The sequence below is a fragment of the Thalia democratica genome, chromosome 2, assembly GCF_965202585.1.
Source record: "Thalia democratica chromosome 2, ktThaDemo2.hap1.1, whole genome shotgun sequence".
NCBI classification, from domain to species: Eukaryota; Metazoa; Chordata; class Thaliacea; order Salpida; family Salpidae; genus Thalia; species Thalia democratica.
This window is the reverse complement of record NC_139166.1, coordinates 53,329,866-53,349,409: the sequence shown is the minus strand read 5'-3', so window position 1 is coordinate 53,349,409 and position 19,544 is coordinate 53,329,866. Positions and strand designations below refer to the sequence as shown.

At 24.4% G+C, this 19,544-nt stretch overlaps 1 protein-coding gene across 1 annotated transcript; it reads left to right on the top strand.

Moving 5' to 3' along the window:
* The first annotated feature begins 255 nt into the window (after positions 1-255).
* Positions 256-10,911, top strand: LOC145829233 (monocarboxylate transporter 12-B-like). The gene is made up of 11 exons (XM_082936973.1): positions 256-406; positions 999-1,102; positions 1,440-1,583; positions 4,794-4,889; positions 5,002-5,221; positions 5,763-5,901; positions 7,869-7,969; positions 8,781-8,904; positions 9,565-9,691; positions 9,975-10,066; positions 10,371-10,911. The coding sequence occupies exons 1-11, from the start codon at positions 273-275 to the stop codon at positions 10,500-10,502; spliced, it is 1,413 nt and encodes a 470-aa protein (XP_082793099.1). The 5' UTR covers positions 256-272; the 3' UTR covers positions 10,503-10,911.
* The last annotated feature ends 8,633 nt before the right edge of the window (positions 10,912-19,544 follow it).

Here is a 19,544-nt window from a genome sequence, read left to right as displayed (position 1 = left end):
TCTAATAAACTGAGAGAAAATTTTCACGAATGTCAGATACCAGTGTTTTTAAAGACAGTAACACTAATAACGCCTATTTTAATACTAAACATTTTATAAAAAACAGATAAAGTTTTGTTATTAATAATAGTAACGTAACTTTTAAAATTTAAAAAAGATTTTTTTTTCTATAAAAATAAATTCATCAAACATGTTTTTGTTGTTGCTTCAACTAAATAGCTTAGTAGGATTATTAAAAATTGTGTTTAGAATTTTTAATAAACTAAAACACTATGGATCAAAACAAGCGGTCGACTAGTTCCGAAGTTAGTAGCAGTACAACAACAAAAAATGAAATCAGTTCCAGAGGATACATAATAGTGTTGTGTGGATTTGTCATTAATTTCCTAACGCTTGGTGCTAGCAAGTACGTTCTATTCATGAGCAAATCTAATTGAAAAAAGTTTTAATAATTTTTTTAATAACTTCATTAGCAATTTTTGTGATACTTTGTTAAAATAAATAAAAAGTTTGATAATAAATATTTTAAAGTTTTAGTGTCGGTAAAAAACGTATTTGTTTTTTTAATATTTTGCCATTAAACGGAAAGCTTTTAATTTCTAAAATTCATATAGATCTTTCAAATTAAAAAATAATTAAACTTTTATATGTAAACTTTTCTGTAAATAAAGTTTATATAGTGCTTATAGTTAAAGTCTTTTAAATAATATGTCGAGTGTGTTTTTTTACTTTTTTATAAATAAAAACAATAAGAAAAGTTAGTATTTTAGCAAAGACTAAGAGAAAATCAGTTAGACTTCAAAAACAGTATCTTTAATTATAGTTTTTTTTTTTTTTTGTTATATAATAGTTAAGGCCACTAGAGCCAATTATAATAATAATAAAAAAATATTTAAAAATCCTTTTTATTAAAACGTCTTAATATATGCAAAAATTAGACGGTAAAGTAATATGTTGTAATAAAATATTGAAATAGTGAATAACTTTTACTTTTAAAGAGTTCAATCAGTGTATTTAAAGTATTTAATGAAAGAACTTGGAACTTCAAATACAGGAGCCACATCAGTCATATCTCTCATGATCCTTGGAATGTCTATTTCTGGTTTGTTATAAAACTTACATTTTGACTATTTTAAAGTATTTTTTATGCAGAAGGTTTTGTTTTATTGTCATTAAAGTCAGATGTAAGTAAAAAATACTTCAAAGTGTTTTTTAAACTATTTTGATTTTTTTTAATACAATCAAAAAATTTTAAAAGTCATTTAGTTTTATAAATTGTAAAACGACAAGTAAAAAAAAATTTAACTAATAAAAGGAAAAAAAAAACTACTAAATAGATTAATTCTATAAAATTTAATACAAACTTTTAAAATTACAAAAATAAAACAAGCAAAAAAAGAACAAACAAAATATAATAATCAATCGTTCATTTTTTGAAGGTTTGTTATCAATTCCAGTTTTTAAGAAGTTTGGATTAAGAAAAGCTGTCATGACTTCTTCCTTTTTGGTTTCTTGCTCAATATTTGCTTCGTCTTTTGTTTATTCATTTCCTCTTTTCATTATAACATTTGGATTTGTAGCAGGTAAACCAATCGTATAACTTTAAAAGTTAACTTGTATGTGTTATTTAAAAAGAGTATATTAATTGCTTAAAATGAATAACATCTTATAAAACTGTAAAACTGTTGAATAGTTAATTGAAACAGATTAGATTACTTCAAAAGTACCTAGATTAAGCTTTCTTGTTAAAGAACAACACAAGTTTATAAAAAAACTTCAGAATGTTTTTCTGTCAAAACTAAGTTTTTGTATAATACAATTTACATACAATGCGTACTTTATCATTTATTTATCAGTCATGAGAATTTTATAGCGAGTGTTAGTGTCTATCAGGTTACCACAAAACCTTTTAAAATAATTTAGATATAAACTCAAACACGTTTTTACAATTTTCTGTGAATATGTTTTATATTTTGTTAAAAGTTATTACAAAAAATTATTTCAGTTGTATAATATTTTAAAATTGTATACTTAAAAATTTCAATTTTGCAAACTAAATAAAAATTTTTATTCAAAAACACTTTATTAGACTGACGACGTTTTGCTACCCAAAAAAAAAGAATAGCTTAAAATGCGAGTTGCTGTCAAATTTTCTACGAGAGTACAAAATTTCACGAGGGCACAACGTTGCATGAATACACTCTTGCACGAGGTAACATTTTTGCACGGAGACATTTTTACACGGGTTTAATTTTTTTTTTTTTATCATATTTTTTTAATTAAGTTTTGTTGTTATACTATTACTGTTACCCCTAACCTGTACCCTCGGTCGGTGGCTATTTTTTATTTTTAATTAATTTATTTTTATTTATTCATATTTTTTATAATAATTTTCATTAGTTATTTTATTTATTTTTTTACTATCACTGTGACCCCTAACCCTTACCCTCGATCAATTATTTTTTTCTTTTTTTTTTAAACTTATCTTTTAGTTTTTCTTTCTTTAAAAAAATTTTTTTTTCTGTTTTTTATTTGTTTTACTTTCGTGCAAAAATGACCCTCCGTGTAAAGTTGTAACTCCTGCAAAATTGACCCTTGGAGCAAAATTGTCTTCGTGCAATTTTGACCCGGTCCCCTAAAAAGCATGTGAAGATTAACGTTCATTATAAAATATCATGCAAAGTTGTGTATTTTATGTACTAAAAATATAATATCTTATACAAAAACTAGATTAAAGCAAATTAGTTTAAAATTGAAGTCAGGAATAACTATAAAATTTTATGATGTAAATTACTTAATATTTTTGATATATTACATATAGGTATTAAGCACAAGTATAAAGTTATAAAACTTAAGTTTATATTATAAAACATTATTAAACATTTCAAAAAACTAACAATCCGTATAATTGTAAAGTAAACAACTTTAAAAACCAAAGTTGTTTTATATAAGGTGTAACGGTAGGTTCATGGTGAAACATGATAACCGCTTGTAAATTCACGACTGTAAGTTTTTCAACTTGCGCCTAAAAGGTTAATTCTAATAAAAACAAAACCTGGATGTCAGTCCACCGAAGGCTTGTGGTCTGGTGGTCAAAATAGTATGATAAAAACTTTATATTATTTTGACCTTGTCTCACGGCACATTAAGTCGAGACGTCGGTTTTGATAAACTTTCATTGAAGTTTTATTGAAATACATGAGGTTTAAAAAAAAAAATAATTCACGATACTTAATAATCATCTTACTGATTTCTGGTATTTTTATTTTTATTGTTTTATTTTATTTATATAAGTTTCTTTAAAAGCTGTTTTTATTTTTTATGTATTTGCTTCAACAACACTTATAATACTTAACAACTGGAATATTTGATTTACGAATTTCAATTTGAAGTTAACTTCAATTTTAACAATAATAGCACATCAAACTTTTACTTAGTTTCTAAGATGTAACTAACTTAAACTAATGAAGTATTTTTTTAGAAAAAAACTTATCATTATTATTTTATCTATGAGACTTCTATGTACTGCTCAGAACTTATTAAACTTTATTTAGCATTTTACATACGACTTATTTAATACTGTCTACTCAAATTTTAGTGTTACATTGTTTCCATTAAGGAAATGTGTTTGTATAAGTACCTACTTATAAGGTTTTAGAATATTTCTTTAATCAGGAATGTCTTCCTATAACTAATTTGAAACGTTTAATCATATATAAAAATATTTGTAAAACTTGACATATGCGATACATGATTGTTATCTTATTGTTTACTGTATATCTTGAACCTTGGTTTTTTTCAAAAAAAATAGGAATAAAATAGAATTATAATGATATAAAACAAATTAAAACTGTAAGTTCTTATATAATTAAATTAAGTGTGGTGTATAAAATTATAGCATACATTTATTTATTTTTTTTTATATATAAAATATTTTAAACAATTTCAAGTAGAGATATAAGAAGACTCTAACAGCTTAAATTTTACAATAAAGCTTATTTTTTCTATGATTTGTTATATAAAATATATTGTTAAAGTTTTTTCAAAAGTAACAAAAATTTTTAATAAATCAAGTTTTAATGATTTAAATGTTTTAAAAAAGGTTTAAACATTATGCAAAAATACAACACTTGATAAAGAAAATTTATTTTACTTCATATTTTTATTTTTTAAAGGTGTTTTAGAATACAATTACTTCATTAAACATAATGAAATACGAACTTGTTTAAAACTGTGTTGCCTACTTTTTTAATAGTTTTACAAAACAATTGTTTTTTAATTTTGGTAATTTTTTGTTTCTTTCTTTTAAACTTTAGCTTTAAGCGACTGCAGTATGCATTGTTTTATATTGAACTAGTTAAATAAATACAATTACCTTAAAAATAAATTACAAACTATAGAAGCATTTTACAGCCATTTCAAACGTTTTGGTTTAAAACTACTTCTTAAACTTAAGCACCTATCAGTTATATTTCTTGCTACATTTATTAAACTTGATTAATAAAAACGAAATAGAAGTTAATGAAATTTTTTGCAATAGGTTTGATTTTATAAAAATATTTTGATTCGAAGTTGAAGTTAATTTTAGACATTTTCTTAGCTTTTATGCACTTAAACTATTTTTTTCCAGGTTTTACGCAAAAACAACGGAATATTAAGAAATACTATTATTATAGAAATCTTATTAACAAAAATAACTTAGAGTTACCAAAATGTTGTTTAAAAATATTTTTAATAAACGTCTCGTAGCTAATATGTCTTACAAATTAATCAAAGTTTTGCTATTTTCCCAGGTCTTGGGTTCGGAATATGCTTTATTGCAGCGCCAGTCATTATTGCGAAATATTTTACAAAAAGAAGAAGTATTGCAACCAACATATCCAGCATTGGTTAGATTAAAATGTGATTGAATAAAATTTAACTACTAGTTTATTAAACCTCTACAATACTCACATAACTACTATTTAAAAAAATATTCATTTACCATATCAAATGTTACAGGTTCCTCTGTAGGCACAGTAGTAATGTCTCCGGTTGCAACTTTTCTTATTGAAAAATATTCTTTTCGAAGCTACTTAATCATGTTATCTGTGTTAAATCTAAGCATGGTGGTAGCTGGCGCTCTGATGAAATCACCGAATGTAAAATTGGATGAATCAAAAGAAGAGAATTTAAATTCATCGCAATCCATAGAAAACAAGTCGTTTGAAGGAAGGAACAGGTATTTAATGATTTAATACACTGACATAATGAAATAGCCTGAAAATTTATAGCAGATGAGTGTTATATGTATGCAATACACTCAGTACGTTTTCGGCTTTAGATAGTTATGAATTTAATATGTATACCAAACTATAGAAAAGATTACTTAAAGTTAAATAAAATCTTTTAAAGCTACTAATGTTTTATTCTTCACAGAACGTCTAATTAATTGTTTATGGTCATACCTATTACAATTAATAAAGCTGTTTAATCACAAAAAAAAAATCTTCAAAATTTAAATAAGCATAAGCTATAAGATTAATAACATATTATATTATCTATAAACATTAACTAACTTTGCTTCATAATATTTTTTTTAAGTTAAGTCTATAAGTATAAATCTTAACTAATAAAATGTTCTTTTTTGGAATTTCAATGTTTGTTTTCTGCTATAAATTTAATTTCCATTATCTGTTATCAAAGAAAGCTTTTTAGAAATACAATTTTAATTAATACATTTAAAAATTTATAACTATAATTATAATTTATATAAATAACAGATCAGAATGTCGTTTATCACCTCAACTGAGAGAATTTTTAACAAACAAAGTATTTTGGGTTTTTGTAATTGGTACATCACTGCAGTTTGGTGCAGTTACAATTAGCACGTTATTCATTCACTCGTTTGGTGAAAAAGAGGTTTTTGTTATTTTGTATTTCTGAAAAATAAAAAGTTTATTAAAATTGCCTTATAATTAGTAGAATATAATTATTATATCTACTGAAAAATGTTATAGCTAAAAAAAAACTGTTTATAACAAAACGCTACAAATTTTTTAACTTTGTTTTGTTGCTAAGAGTCATTAATCAAAAGTATTAGTAAGTAAATGTTTATAAAAACTTCTGAATGAAAAAAAAAAGTTTTGACATTATTCATTTCGTTATATAAACTATAATTTTTTTTATTGTTATGTATATCTAATGGAAAATACTCAAAACGTTTGCAGCATAATTTAAAGTCATATATGACTTTTGTAATAAGATTACAGTTTATGCTAACCATTCGGATTTAACCCTGTGTCAGAATTGATAAAAATTTGTTGATGACCACCGTTGTGAAGGCTTATAAACCACAAAAGATAAAAAAAATCTCGCACGTGTACTCAAATAAACAACAAACTTACAAAAAAAACTAAAGATAGTTTAATTTTGATTGATTTTGACTTTGTAAGTTAAAACCAAGTTCTGTCATGTATCAATAAAACAATTCAGTGTTCGACTATGTAGGTAGCTTAATAACAATTTTAATATTCATTTACTTTTGCTTAACAAAATAACTACAAATTAAATAAGCTTCCTAGTATTAACTTAAGTTTACTAAATAAATTAATTACCAATCTGTAAGGCAGTTTTATTTTTTGATAACAAATCCGCTTAAAGATTTTTTAATAAACCGTAACTTTAAAATGTCATTAACAAAATGATATGATAAAAATAAGATGTTCATAAGCTTTAAAAATTGATAAACTTATAGTTTTAATCATTCATTAAATCAATCTACAAGTTTAACTGTTTTAAAATAACAGAAAAAGTACACACTTAAAAGTAGTTATTTACTTACCTTCTTGCAAAGTTAAATCCATTTTGAAAATGTTTTTTTTTAACTTCCGTTTGAAATTAATTTATTTAACAAGTGCATATATCCTTAAACTCTTATCTTAAAAACATATCAAAGGAAACATCTGCAAAAGTCTTAAACAGCCTAAACGTTGAATTAGAAATGGCGAGAGATAATATAAAGTTAACATAAAAGTTAATGAAAGCTTGTGGTCTGATGACTGAACTAGATGATGACTATCAAACCTTTTTGTTAATTTACAAACAAATATAATAAAGTTTCCTACAACATTGTTAATATTTACAATTTAAGACAATAAATACTTTAAATTAAGGTTAGATATATGAAATTTAGTTGGCAATTGGCTATGAACAGTGGTTAGTACGAGAATTATGTATGTTTTGTGTATATTACTAAACAGTGTCTGCAAATTTTTACTAAACCAATAGAAGCTTATTTATTTAAGTCATTAAAAGTCTGTCATGTAAGATAGTGAAAAAACCGAGCATTTTTTTTTAATTTCACGTGTATCAAATTTAAGTTTTAACATAGTATAATTTAGTCATAACTCAAAAAGTAATTTAGCCATCATTTTGTAAGTTTGTGAAAAAAACTGAGCAATTTTATTTTTTCCAAGTGCATAAAACTTAAGCTTTTATTTAGTACAACAAATTCATTAAAATTTAGGCTCTTTATTTTCTACAACTGCTAGATACTATGCTGTGTTACGTCTTTTTTACTTATTAGCGATGCCATTTTACACTAGTTTCACATTAAAACCTTTAATACTTTTGTAGTTTTGAAAATTTCAAGCAGTAGTTACCTTAATTTCAAAAATAGATAAATTGACATCTTACAAAGAACAATTTCAAATTATTTTTGTAAGTTTTTTTAATTAGTTTGACTTCTTGTATAAAATAACTTATTTTTCTTTTTGTAAATTGAGAAATAACAAAAACATATGTAGTTAAAAACTAATAAATTTGAAAAGAAGCTTAAATAAAAACATTTAGAATAATAGTTAGTATTTTTTTCTAATTTTTACAAGATCGGAATACCAGCAATAAATGCAGCGCTAATAATTTCTACTCAATCTGGAATTGAAATCGCTTCCAGGTTTATCTTTGGATTTCTTGGGGATGTTAAAAGGTTAAGTTTGTTTAACAACTTTTCATTGTTATTAATTTATATATATATATATATTAATAATGCTTATTTATAATGTTTTGCAAATAAAACTAAGTTTTGTGTCTAAGGTTAGTTAAACTGTCAAAGTATATAAGATCGATAATATCAAAAATATTTAACATTTATCATTGTAAAACTTTTTTTTATGATTAGAAACCTAAAATAAATAACAAAGCATTTAAAAATATTTTTAAAACGTTAAATTTTGAAAAGTAATTTTGTTTTGTAAAAAAAAAATCCTAACTTTTATACTATTTTTTTAGCAAATTAATTATTTAAAATTCTATAAAATTTCTTGCTTAACGTCTTAGCAAACTTTGAATATATTTTTTTGTAATTGCAAGCTTCTTATCTTTATAGAAATATTACAACATTTGAAACAAGCTAATGTACAAATTTTACTTATAAGAGAACGTATTTTGATTCAGTTGGGTTAACTTATAATAAAGTAAATTAAAGTAAGTATTACTCTAATCTGATCGAAAGATATTTGGGTTAAACATATTTTTACAACATTTGATATTAAAGCTCATACTTTTGCACTTCAAAAAACTTTATTTATGGAATACTTATTTGTAAATATATGCTTAGTTGTCATTTATTAATCCAATTTACTACTTGAAAAAGGTAATTTAAATTAAAATACCGTTGTAAAGAAAATGTATTAACTTTTTGATTACACGTTGCTACTAATCTTAAAACTTACCATGTGAAAGTCTCAGATAAGAAAGTTTACCGCGCTTAAAATTTACAACATGTTTTAACTTGACAGGATTAGCAGATTGTATCTGCTCGCTACTGCTTACTTCATGCAGCTCGTGTGCTGCGTTGCGACGCCTTTCACCACTTCTTTTACTTCTCTGATGGTCGTTCGTGCCTTTACCGGGTTATTTGAGGTTTGTTGATAAGTCAACTAGCAACATTGAATGTTTACTGGGAAGATTGATTGCTAAAAAGTTGTTAAATAACTTTTTAAGCGTTTTTGTCGTTCAATAAACAACATAATAACAAACTAAAAACATGCTTCTTTATTTTTAGATGTTTATCATAATAAACGAGTTAATAGAGTATAAAGTTATTATTTTTCACCGTATGATTTTTAAGCATTGCTTTACATAGTGCAAATATTTTTTTTTATCAATTATACGTTTTTAAATTTTCTTCTTTCTATAAAAGTTCTAAAACGTTTTGAATTTTAATGAACACAAATGGTTAGTTGATGAAAGTTTGTTTTTTGGTTAGTTAAATAGAAAAATAAAGAAAAAAAAACACTTGTTATTAATAAGTTCTGCTAGTCCTTTTTTTTAAAACTTATTTTAGTAACTGCCGTATCATTGCTAGTTAATTTTACTTATTTAATCCTTATTACTAGTTAATTACCTATCTACCTTTTTTGCCTCTTACTAGTTATTGCCGCTGATAGCTTAAGTCTATTTTTGTAAACCCTGTGCTAGTGACAGCTGCTGGTTTTCCCATTTTAATTTAAAGGTACAACTTCGACATAATTTGTAGTACAACTTTAGAGTTTTTAATATAAGACAAAACAACATTAATAGGGATCAAACGGAGGATTGTCAACAATCATTTACGCGGATGTTGCCGGAATAAAAAATTACGCTTCAGCATTTGGAATCAGTTTGTTTCTGAAGGGAATTGTCGGCCTCATTGCTCCTTTGTGCGCGGGTTAGAATTTAACAAAAAGTTTAAATTTTATCTATACTGTATAAGATAAATATTTTAGATTAAGTTTGTGTGAACCTTACGAGCGTACGACAATAATAATTTTCCAATATTCAAGTAATTGTTATTAAATAATTTTGATAAACTTTAACTTTGTTAACTTTACATTTTCAACGTTATTCGACTAGCTTCTCTTGATTTTACTTCAACTTGATATTTTCACAAAATGCTTGCAGTACTAAAAAGTTCAAACACTGTTCACAAAGTTATAAACGTAATATTACAGGTCAGCTAGTCGATTCGACTTTGAAGAAAAGTTCAGCATTGTGGGTTGCATCATCGTTAATGGTGATGAGCTCTTCTTTCACTCTTGTTGCTGTTAGTTTAGTTCAACAAATTATTTAAGTATAAATTTTTGTTAGGATTTACAATATATACAAAACTACTTTTTCTATCTAACTTTTAAAATGAATCCAACTTTAATTGTTGCATTTTTCGTGCTCTAAACCAGGGGCGTGTCTAGCCATTTTTCAAAGGGGATGAAACCAACTTCAGTTAATACTTTTTATATGTACTAAAATACAAGTAATATATAACGAACAGTATAAAAACAAATAAACGTAAACTACAGTTATGTAAACTAGTTTACGTAAAACCTATATAAATGCTTAATAAATTTCAGGCTAAAGCATATAGCATGCGACAAAGTAAGGAGCAAGAAAAAATTGAGAGTTATGAAGAATGTAAATTAAGAACTTTCAGTGATTTAAGTAACACAACAGTAATAAGTCATCTATCTGAGGAAAGTAATTAAAGCTTATTGGTGTTCAGCTCGGATCTATGGTAACACATTTTGTATGTTCTTTTGAAAGCTTCTAGTTTTACAGCTTAGTAGAGTTGTATACAAATAAAAACAGTTATTTAACTTCAATCATGTTTAAAAAGATAGCGCTTCATTAAAATTTTAAACTTTTTCTTTTTTAACTTAACAAATCTTAATTTTTCATTATAACTTCTATTTTAAAACTTATTTATAAAAAATATTTGAGTTTTTTTTACTGTTCTTTTTATAAAATTTTTATATGACTATAAAATATTTTTTATATGCTCGATAAAAAATACTACTGCATTGGAAATTGTTATTAAATGTTTGCTTATCCTAGAGTGTTAGTAAAAAATTATGTTATTTAAGTACAAAATCATAAAATAATAATATTAATTAAACAGGGATCAAGCGTAAAATTTTATTAAAAAAATTCGTTTGATAATATAAAAAGCATTAGTTTTAAATATTTAAGACATGTTTAGCTATAGTATTACTTATAATACTTTGTTTGCTTTTGTACCGATTTTTATTTTCTAATTTTTATTTCAGTGGTCTTTGTATTTACTAAATCTATGCACAATAAACTGCTGGATAATAATTTCCAAACTAACTAAATTATGACAATTTTTTTAAAGCACTATTTTTTGTTTTGAGTTTTATAATACCAACTGCTTAGTTGTAATGAAAATTATTTGCTAAACTATGAAAAAAAAAAACAAACGCCATTAAAAAAACACACTCAAATTTTTGTGAACATTAGGACAGTTTTTTTTGCCTACTAGTGCACACTGTACAGGTTCACATCTTGAAGACCAAAATTCTAACTATTTGCCTTTTGCCTTATTTTACAGTTTTTATAACGATTACTTCATAAAAAATGTCATATATATTTACCTTTTATTTATTTTTGTTTTTTTATTGTGATTTTTATTTTTATTTTACTAAGTTTCATTATTTTCACAACAGTTTTATTCCTATTTTTTAGTTTTATTTGATTTTTGAAAAACCTAGAACACGTAAAAAATTTTAACAAAAAAAGTTTGTACTTTTGTTTAAAAATAGTTTTTTTAAACTGAAGTACAACTCTAATTTTAAAATTGAAGTTGCTTCTTGAACTATTTTTAAAAATATAAATATATAATATTAAAACTTTAAAAGAAAACATTTTTATGAAATAACTTTCTATAGGTAATTAAAATAACTCGTGCACAAAGTTATTGTTCTAAACATTATTCTGATTCTTTAATACCATTTTGTTTTATTATTTTAAGCTATTCTGAACTGAGTGTCTTTTTTTTATGCTTAGTTTCTTTTTTAATGTATAGATTCTTATACGACTTATTTTTATGATACGAGCAAGTTTTAAATTCAAAGAATACTTTTAAATCATTATAACTGAAAAAAAGATAAATTAAACAGTTGGTGTGTAGCTCGACGACTGAAAGGTATGCAACAGGTCCTTTGACCAAAATTTTTCAGCGTTTATTGTTTTTAACGTTCAATAAACTTTATTTATGGTTGTCAAAAAAAAAATTCAAATATAGATTGAGAAAGTATGTTTGTTGGAACAAAAATATTATTAAGTATAAATAATTTTAATGGTCTGACTTGTAACATATTTGAATTTAATAAACAGGTTTATAAACAAAAACTTCGTTTAATAATTTGCAAAAAAATATTCTTCCACAATTGATACTCCTAAAAAAAAAACTGTGTAAAATCTAATAAGTTTATTGTAAATATAAACTTATAACATGGCGTTACATATCAAACTTTCTTGAGAGAATTGATAATATCATAGGAATTTTGTTTGTTATTTCGTGCATTCTTGATTTAATCTGTATTATTAACCGTCTAACTTAACAAAAGATAATTTATATATAGTGAGTGATGACGGATTATTTAATTTAAAATTTTATTGTTTCTGCCACGATAATATCTAAATACGTATTATTTTCAATTTAACAGCAAGTAAACTGTTTTTTTGTATTTACTATTACTTAGAAATGTTATGATACCAAAATTGATTTTTTATTTGTTATATTACTAAACTAAAAAAGCTATGAAACTTACATTCTGTCATTAGCAAAAAACTTTCTTTAATCTAAGTATTTTATATAGTTTTTCTTAAAAAATAAGATGACACTAAAATTTTCTGCCATTCTAGCTTAACTTTACAAAATTCCTCAAATAAAATTTACAATTGGCTAGAAAGAAAGAAAGAAACTTAAACACTAGTAAGTGTGAAGCTTTAAATATTCAAAAAAAAAATCTACTATCTCGGTTTTTGACTATAAAATAAACTATATAAACTGATCTCCAACTAAAGTATTTAAATTTCTTGGAATTTTATTGCTAAAAATGTTAAATTAAACTACCATATTAATTACCTATACCGAAATGCATTAACTACATCTTTCCAAGTTTAAAGAGATTTAAGTCTACGGATATTAACATCCTTAAAAAGTAGTTTCTCATATACATTCTTCCTAAGTTTGAATATAATACATCAATCTGGTCTCTATACTTTATTAACCATATAGAATTTGTTGAAAGAAAATATACAAGATAAGTTATCAACTGCCGCAATATTTCTTACACGTCGTACTTTGATAGACTGAGAAAACTTAATATTAAATCTTTAGAACAGTGGTTCCCAACCTTTTTGATGCCCCGCACCCCTAAAGTCTCTTAATTTGATCTTGCACCCCTAACCTTATATGCTTTAATTATTTTTTATTAATTGATTATAAAATCATTGATTTCATTAATTAATAGTTTGTATTTTAGTTTTTATGATAGTGTACTATACTTTTAAAGAACTAGCTTTGATTTCAGCAATGACTTAATCCAAGACATCCGAACTTAAATCTTTAATTCGACTTTGAATAATATAATTAGATAGCGGCACTAACTCAAGCTTTTTTGAAGCTTCTTTTCCCAGAACATCTTCTGTCATTTGTAACACACATGGCTTTATCAACTCTTCAGCAATTGTATGAGGCTTTTTGGATGTAGCTATGTTATACGCCACATGGTAAGAAGCCAATAAAAGAGGTTTGCCAGCAGTTACAAAACCGAATTTTGAAAGTGTTCCTCGTGAGTCATAGCGGATCCTTTTAGATTTCAATGACTTAAAATCATGACCTAAAATATCTGCTTCGTTTGTTAAAATGTTCTTGCAACTTAGATGGCTTCAAATTTGAGTTCTAAAATACAATGTTACATAACATGCATTGCGGTTTTTGCAGGCCTTCAACTGTTTCAGTGCAAGTAAAACCAAACTGATCATAACTATCATTCCACTTCCTTATCTTTGACATGATTGAATATTAATTAAATAAAATGTATTCTAAGAAAAATTCAATTACTAATCATGTAAAAAGATATGTATAAAAGCAAATACAAAAAAAGTTTCTATTCTTACAACATAAATAGAAAAAAGTACATTGAAAAAGGTAAACCGTTTAAGTTCAAAAAGGAATGAATGGAAATAAAGTTGATGCATTGAATACTTTTGCTGATCTATAAAAATTGGTTACACTAAAGCTAAAAACAAGTTTTCTTAAATGGTATAACATACAGTAATTGCTGTGAACTCTACAATTTACTGATGTTAAATCTTTAAGCACCACTTTTTGCACAACTAAGATTAAATAAAGATTACATTATAAATGTAATAGACTTAACAGAACCTGTTCTAAACAGCTAATAAAAAAACTGCTGAAGGTACTAATTTTTATCTAAGTATTTCAATTAAAATAGATGCTAGCTCATATACTATTTTAAACAATTAATGGCCAGTTAAGAAAATAAATTTTTTTAAGAGTAGATGATTAAAATTCGCAGGTGTAAATCTCTAAGAAAACTTTACTGAAATGAAAATTCTAAACTAACAGCTATTAAATAAAATTAGTAAAATAAATTTACTTCTAGAAAAGCATTCTTGCTCTATGACGTATTAAGAAAATTAATTTATTCAGAAAATTAGCGCCAACTTATTCTTATAACGAAATGTAATTTTTAACTTTATAAACTTTATCAGAGACTGAAAATCTCCTTATTTATCATACAAAAATGAAAAGCCATCTCGCATCCCCTGGAATGCTGCCTCGCACCCCTAAGGGGTGCGAGCACCCCTGGTTGGGAACCCCTGCTTTAGAACAAAGAAGACTTGAATTTGACCTAATTAATTTTCTAACTAGTTAATGATGGAACTACAATTAATATACAATTAACTTTTGTACCGTATGAAAACAATTACTTACTGAGAAGAATATATAATACAATATAATACAAAATACAAAATTACAAATGAATTATTTTCTTAAACATATGAAAAAAATCGATTAAAGTTAAAAAATAGTAATTTGAATAAAATGTTTTTCTAGTTATTAATTTACTTTTAAATGATTTTTATCAACCGTTGATTTAGTTTTAGGATTTAGTTTAATCCATAATTCAATTTTATTAGCAGCGCTTTCCTTTTTTAATGATGAGTCCTTTTTGTGTTCGACGAATATTTATCTAGCCAGTCTACTTTTGATGTGCTTGGGGCTTTAAGTTTTTTGTTTTTGTTGTTAGTCAATGAACTTAAATATTGATGTTTTTTTTACGATTTACTGTATCTTAAGTCTCAAGTTGTACGTTTTTAATTGTATTGATTATGCCTTGGCAAAAATTAGTAAAAAAAACAGTTTAACAAATAAACAGAAATAAAGTCTGATAGTCATGATTGGTATATCGGGTTGATGTTTGGTTAAAGAAGATAAATGGGTCCAGAATTTCTTATTGCTGTTTTGTATCAAATTTTTGTGTGTTCTAGCTGACTTGAATAAAAGTGATCATATTCTGATGTAGAAGTGAGTAATTCACTAAGCTGCCGAATTTTACGACAAAATCAGTGAAATTATTGAGCGTCTCTGTATGTCTTTTCTAAATTTTACAGATAAGGTTTTCTCTTTATGCTGTTATTGTATCTGAAGGATCATTGAATATGTTGATGATAAAACGCTTTTAAAGAGGAGAAAAGAATATATATTTATATAAATATAAAAACAAACTTTTTAAAATAGAAAAAAATAGTATTAATATTTTATATCAACTATAGCCAAACTAAAGTTATAATTATAATGTATTTTATACTGAAGGCATTTTGTATGTTCATTTTAAGACAAACTTAAGATTATTATAATGTTTCTACTTACTTGAACCATATTTTAAATACGATTCAAACATAAAGTAAACAAAATAAATAAATGCACATAATACTGAAAAACGTTTTAAGTACTAAAAAATAAAATTTTACCGGTAGAATATTTCAGAATATACCTGATATTATTTTCAAGTATACTTTTCTAACTCAAGTTTTGAAAAAAATTGTTTTCAATACCTTTCATTTTTTAATTGTGTTATCTAATTATTAGCAAAAGCTTTTTATTGTTTATAAGATTGGATCACAATAGAAATTTTACTAAACGTACAAAGTTCTTTAGCTTACCATAAATCTAAATACTAAAAAATATTATTATTTAGTAATCTAGCGTTAAATTGGAACATACATAGTATGATTACGGTTTTCAGATATTTTCTGCATTTTGACTTTTATGTTAAAAAGTATTACGCTAAAACTACAATTAATTTGATTTTGATTGGCAAATTAATCTTTAACATTCATTTAATTTCGACATAAAAAGTGATAAAACATAACAAAAGTACAATAAAGTTTAACACAAAAAAGGATTAAATCGTTGTTTAACGATTTTTAGTCTATAGTTATTCTAAATTTGTTTCATTCATTTTTATGTTTTTTATAGTTTAAAAAAGCAAGTTATAGTTTTAAAATTTATAACTTTAAATGTTTTTAAAAAACACTTTTTAGGACAGGGGTAGGCAAATAGCGGTATGTAAATATCTGCGTCAACCGATGTACGTTTCAACTAAATACCTAATTTCATAAAACTAAAGTAAAACTTGTAACTCGGCACCTTCATTACAATTTTTTACTAGTGCTCTATTATTGCTTGTTTTGACGTACTTTTAATTAAATAAACTGTTTTTATCGATTAGTACAAGAAGTTTAAATACTTGCGATCAACGGAAATTTTTTTTTTCACAGTGCGGTCCCGAAAAATTATCCTATGACAATATCTTGTTACTTGTTATAAAATTGGTTAAAGGGCTAGTAGGATTAAAAGTAAATTCAATGTTTTGTATCAGCAATAAAAAGATTTAACTTATAAAACTCTACAAAATAAAATAAAGTTTATCAAATGAGTATAGGTAGAGCTATTTCTAATTTATTTTTAAGTATTTTTCATATTAGCTACGTTTGAATTTTAAGATTTAGGTACTGATTAAAAGTTGTATTATTTTTGTTTAATTTAAAACAATCAAGCTCTATAGTTCATAGCAATAAAATAAAGCAATTATATGTGTCTATTCTACACTATCTTAAAGATATTACTGCATTTAAAGAACCTAAAATTAACAAGCTAATGTAAAAAGAAATAATTACTAAATTTAAACAAATGAATTCTATCCTCAAAAGTATGTTAATAAACGGATATAATATAAAAAGATGTTAAAGAATAGTTTAAAATTGTCATTTTTATTAATGTTTTGAATAAAAGCGAATTTTATACGTTTTGAAACATAACAAATAGCAATCGATTATTTTTCTACTTTATCTTACAATTTTAAGTTTTATAAAAATCAAGTATCTTTATTGTATTTAACTACAAAATTACTGAGTATTTAATACTTTTAAGAACTAAAGATATTTTCCAAACATCAAAATAGTAAAATAACAGCTGTCATTACACGACAAAATGATAAATTGTAAGCATAATTAAAAACTTAACTTGGTGCTAGTGTTTTGTTTTTTGTACAAGTTTAACTTATCAGTAAAAACTGTCATTTACTAATTTTGATCTAGTGTTGTAAGTTAACAAATTTATTTTAAACATTATTTATTGTAGAAACAAAGATTGAACTCCAATAAACGTGAAAGAAAACTTTAGTAAAATATATTTAAAAAATTTTCTATATGATTGATCTTTAACTTAAAAAATAATAACAATTTAAATCAATTAAAGTTAAACATTTTTTCTTATTTAAACAATATTTATCAGCAAAAACTTATGTGTGTAAATAGAATAAAAACATTTAATCATTGGAAGTAATTTTTTAACTCGTTTCAGTTGTAATCATTAAAGTATACATCAGTAAAAGTCAAAATTAATTTATATCAAAAGGTAAATAAAAACTTATTTAGATTTTAAGGAAAAAAAAGAATAGTATTTAGTTTACTCACTAATTGAATGTATGCCTTTAAATGCTTTAAAATTATATTGTATAGATAAGGAGTAAGCGTTAGTTTTAAATTTTAAGACATTTTCAGCTAAACTACTACTTATAATATTTCTCTTGTCTTTGTGTTGATTTTTTTTCTAGTACTTTAACGCAGTGGCTTTTTTTTTAAAAGCTATGAACAATAAAACACCTAAATATAAACTACAAGCACACCAGCTATAAGAAAATGTTTTTTTTTTGATTTTTTTGTGCTTTAAGTTTCGTAAGACCTAAATATAGATAATGAAAGTATGTCTATCGCAAAAAAATGTTAAGTATAAATAACTTTAGGTGAACAACTTTCAGTATATTTAAACTAATTAAGAAACTAAATTTATAAGAAAAACTTCGTTTAGTATTAGCCAAAACATTTATATAATTTTACAATTGATATTGCAAAAAAAGTGTAGGTATAATAATTTTTTTGGAAATATAAGTTAACATGGTGTTACTTAGCAAACTGTGTTAAAAAGTTTAAAATACCATAATAACTTTGCTTGTTTTTTTTGTGCATTTTAGAATAAAATTTTACATTTTATATATTCACCGTCTTATCTAAGAAAAGATAATTCAAATATTTTGCTTAATGACGAATTATTCAGAATAAAATTTGTTTTTTAGGTCGTATATTCCAAGTAAACTTTACTTTTTAGATACATTTACCGTCTAATTTAAAATATTAATCATATAATTTGAGGATTTATGGATTATTTAATATAAAATTTGATAATTTGTGTCGCGATAATATCTAAATGCGTAATATTTTCTACTTAGCAGCAAATAAACTGTCTGTTTTGTATTTTCTATTACTTATAACTGTTAAGATACCAAAGTTGACCTTTTGTCTTATTACTTAACTTAAAAAATATGAAAGTTTACATTTTGTCATAAGAAAAATTCCTTGAGAAGATATTATAAGTATTCTATATAGTTTTTCTTAGAGAAATAGTACTGAACTAAAGAAAAAAACAGTTAGAATCTATTAAAAAAATTTTTTCTAAAGATAAAACTCAAATAATTTAAGACTATAATATAAATATATTATACCTTTAGCTCTCAACAACCTCTTACAGACATTATTGTTTATTGAACGAAAAAAAAACGCTCAAATATTTGGTCCAAAGACCTGGTGTACGAAAAAACCTTTTGGTTATCGAGTTAAACACCAGGATGTAGTTTTAAGTCATGTCCAGGACAAACAGTATATATACCTAAAAAATTACCAAATCATAGTGGTTAACGATGGTTACATAACATAATGATTCAAGTTCCGACATATCAAATTCTAGTAATTTTCATATATTGCGAAATTTCTCTTTTAATAAAGATTTTTTTAACTATTTTGTTACTATTGAATTTTAAAATCAAGCCTTCATGATTTTTTTTATTAAAAATAGGGAGTTTTAGCTTATTTTTTGTTTTTTTACAAAAATCTTTTTATAAAGTTATTACTTATTTTTTTTTGATAGACCTTAAATCTCATTTATATGCTTTTTTAATTCATTTTTGGAGAAGGCACCAAAATTATTTAATAAAAATTTACTCATCAGAATTTAATTTATCAGATTTAGAATTGTCATGATTTGTAAGAAAATTATGTTTTATAAAATAGTATTCGAACAAATTTTAAAATTTTAGAGCTCTGATTATAATAACAATAATGTTTAACTTTATTTA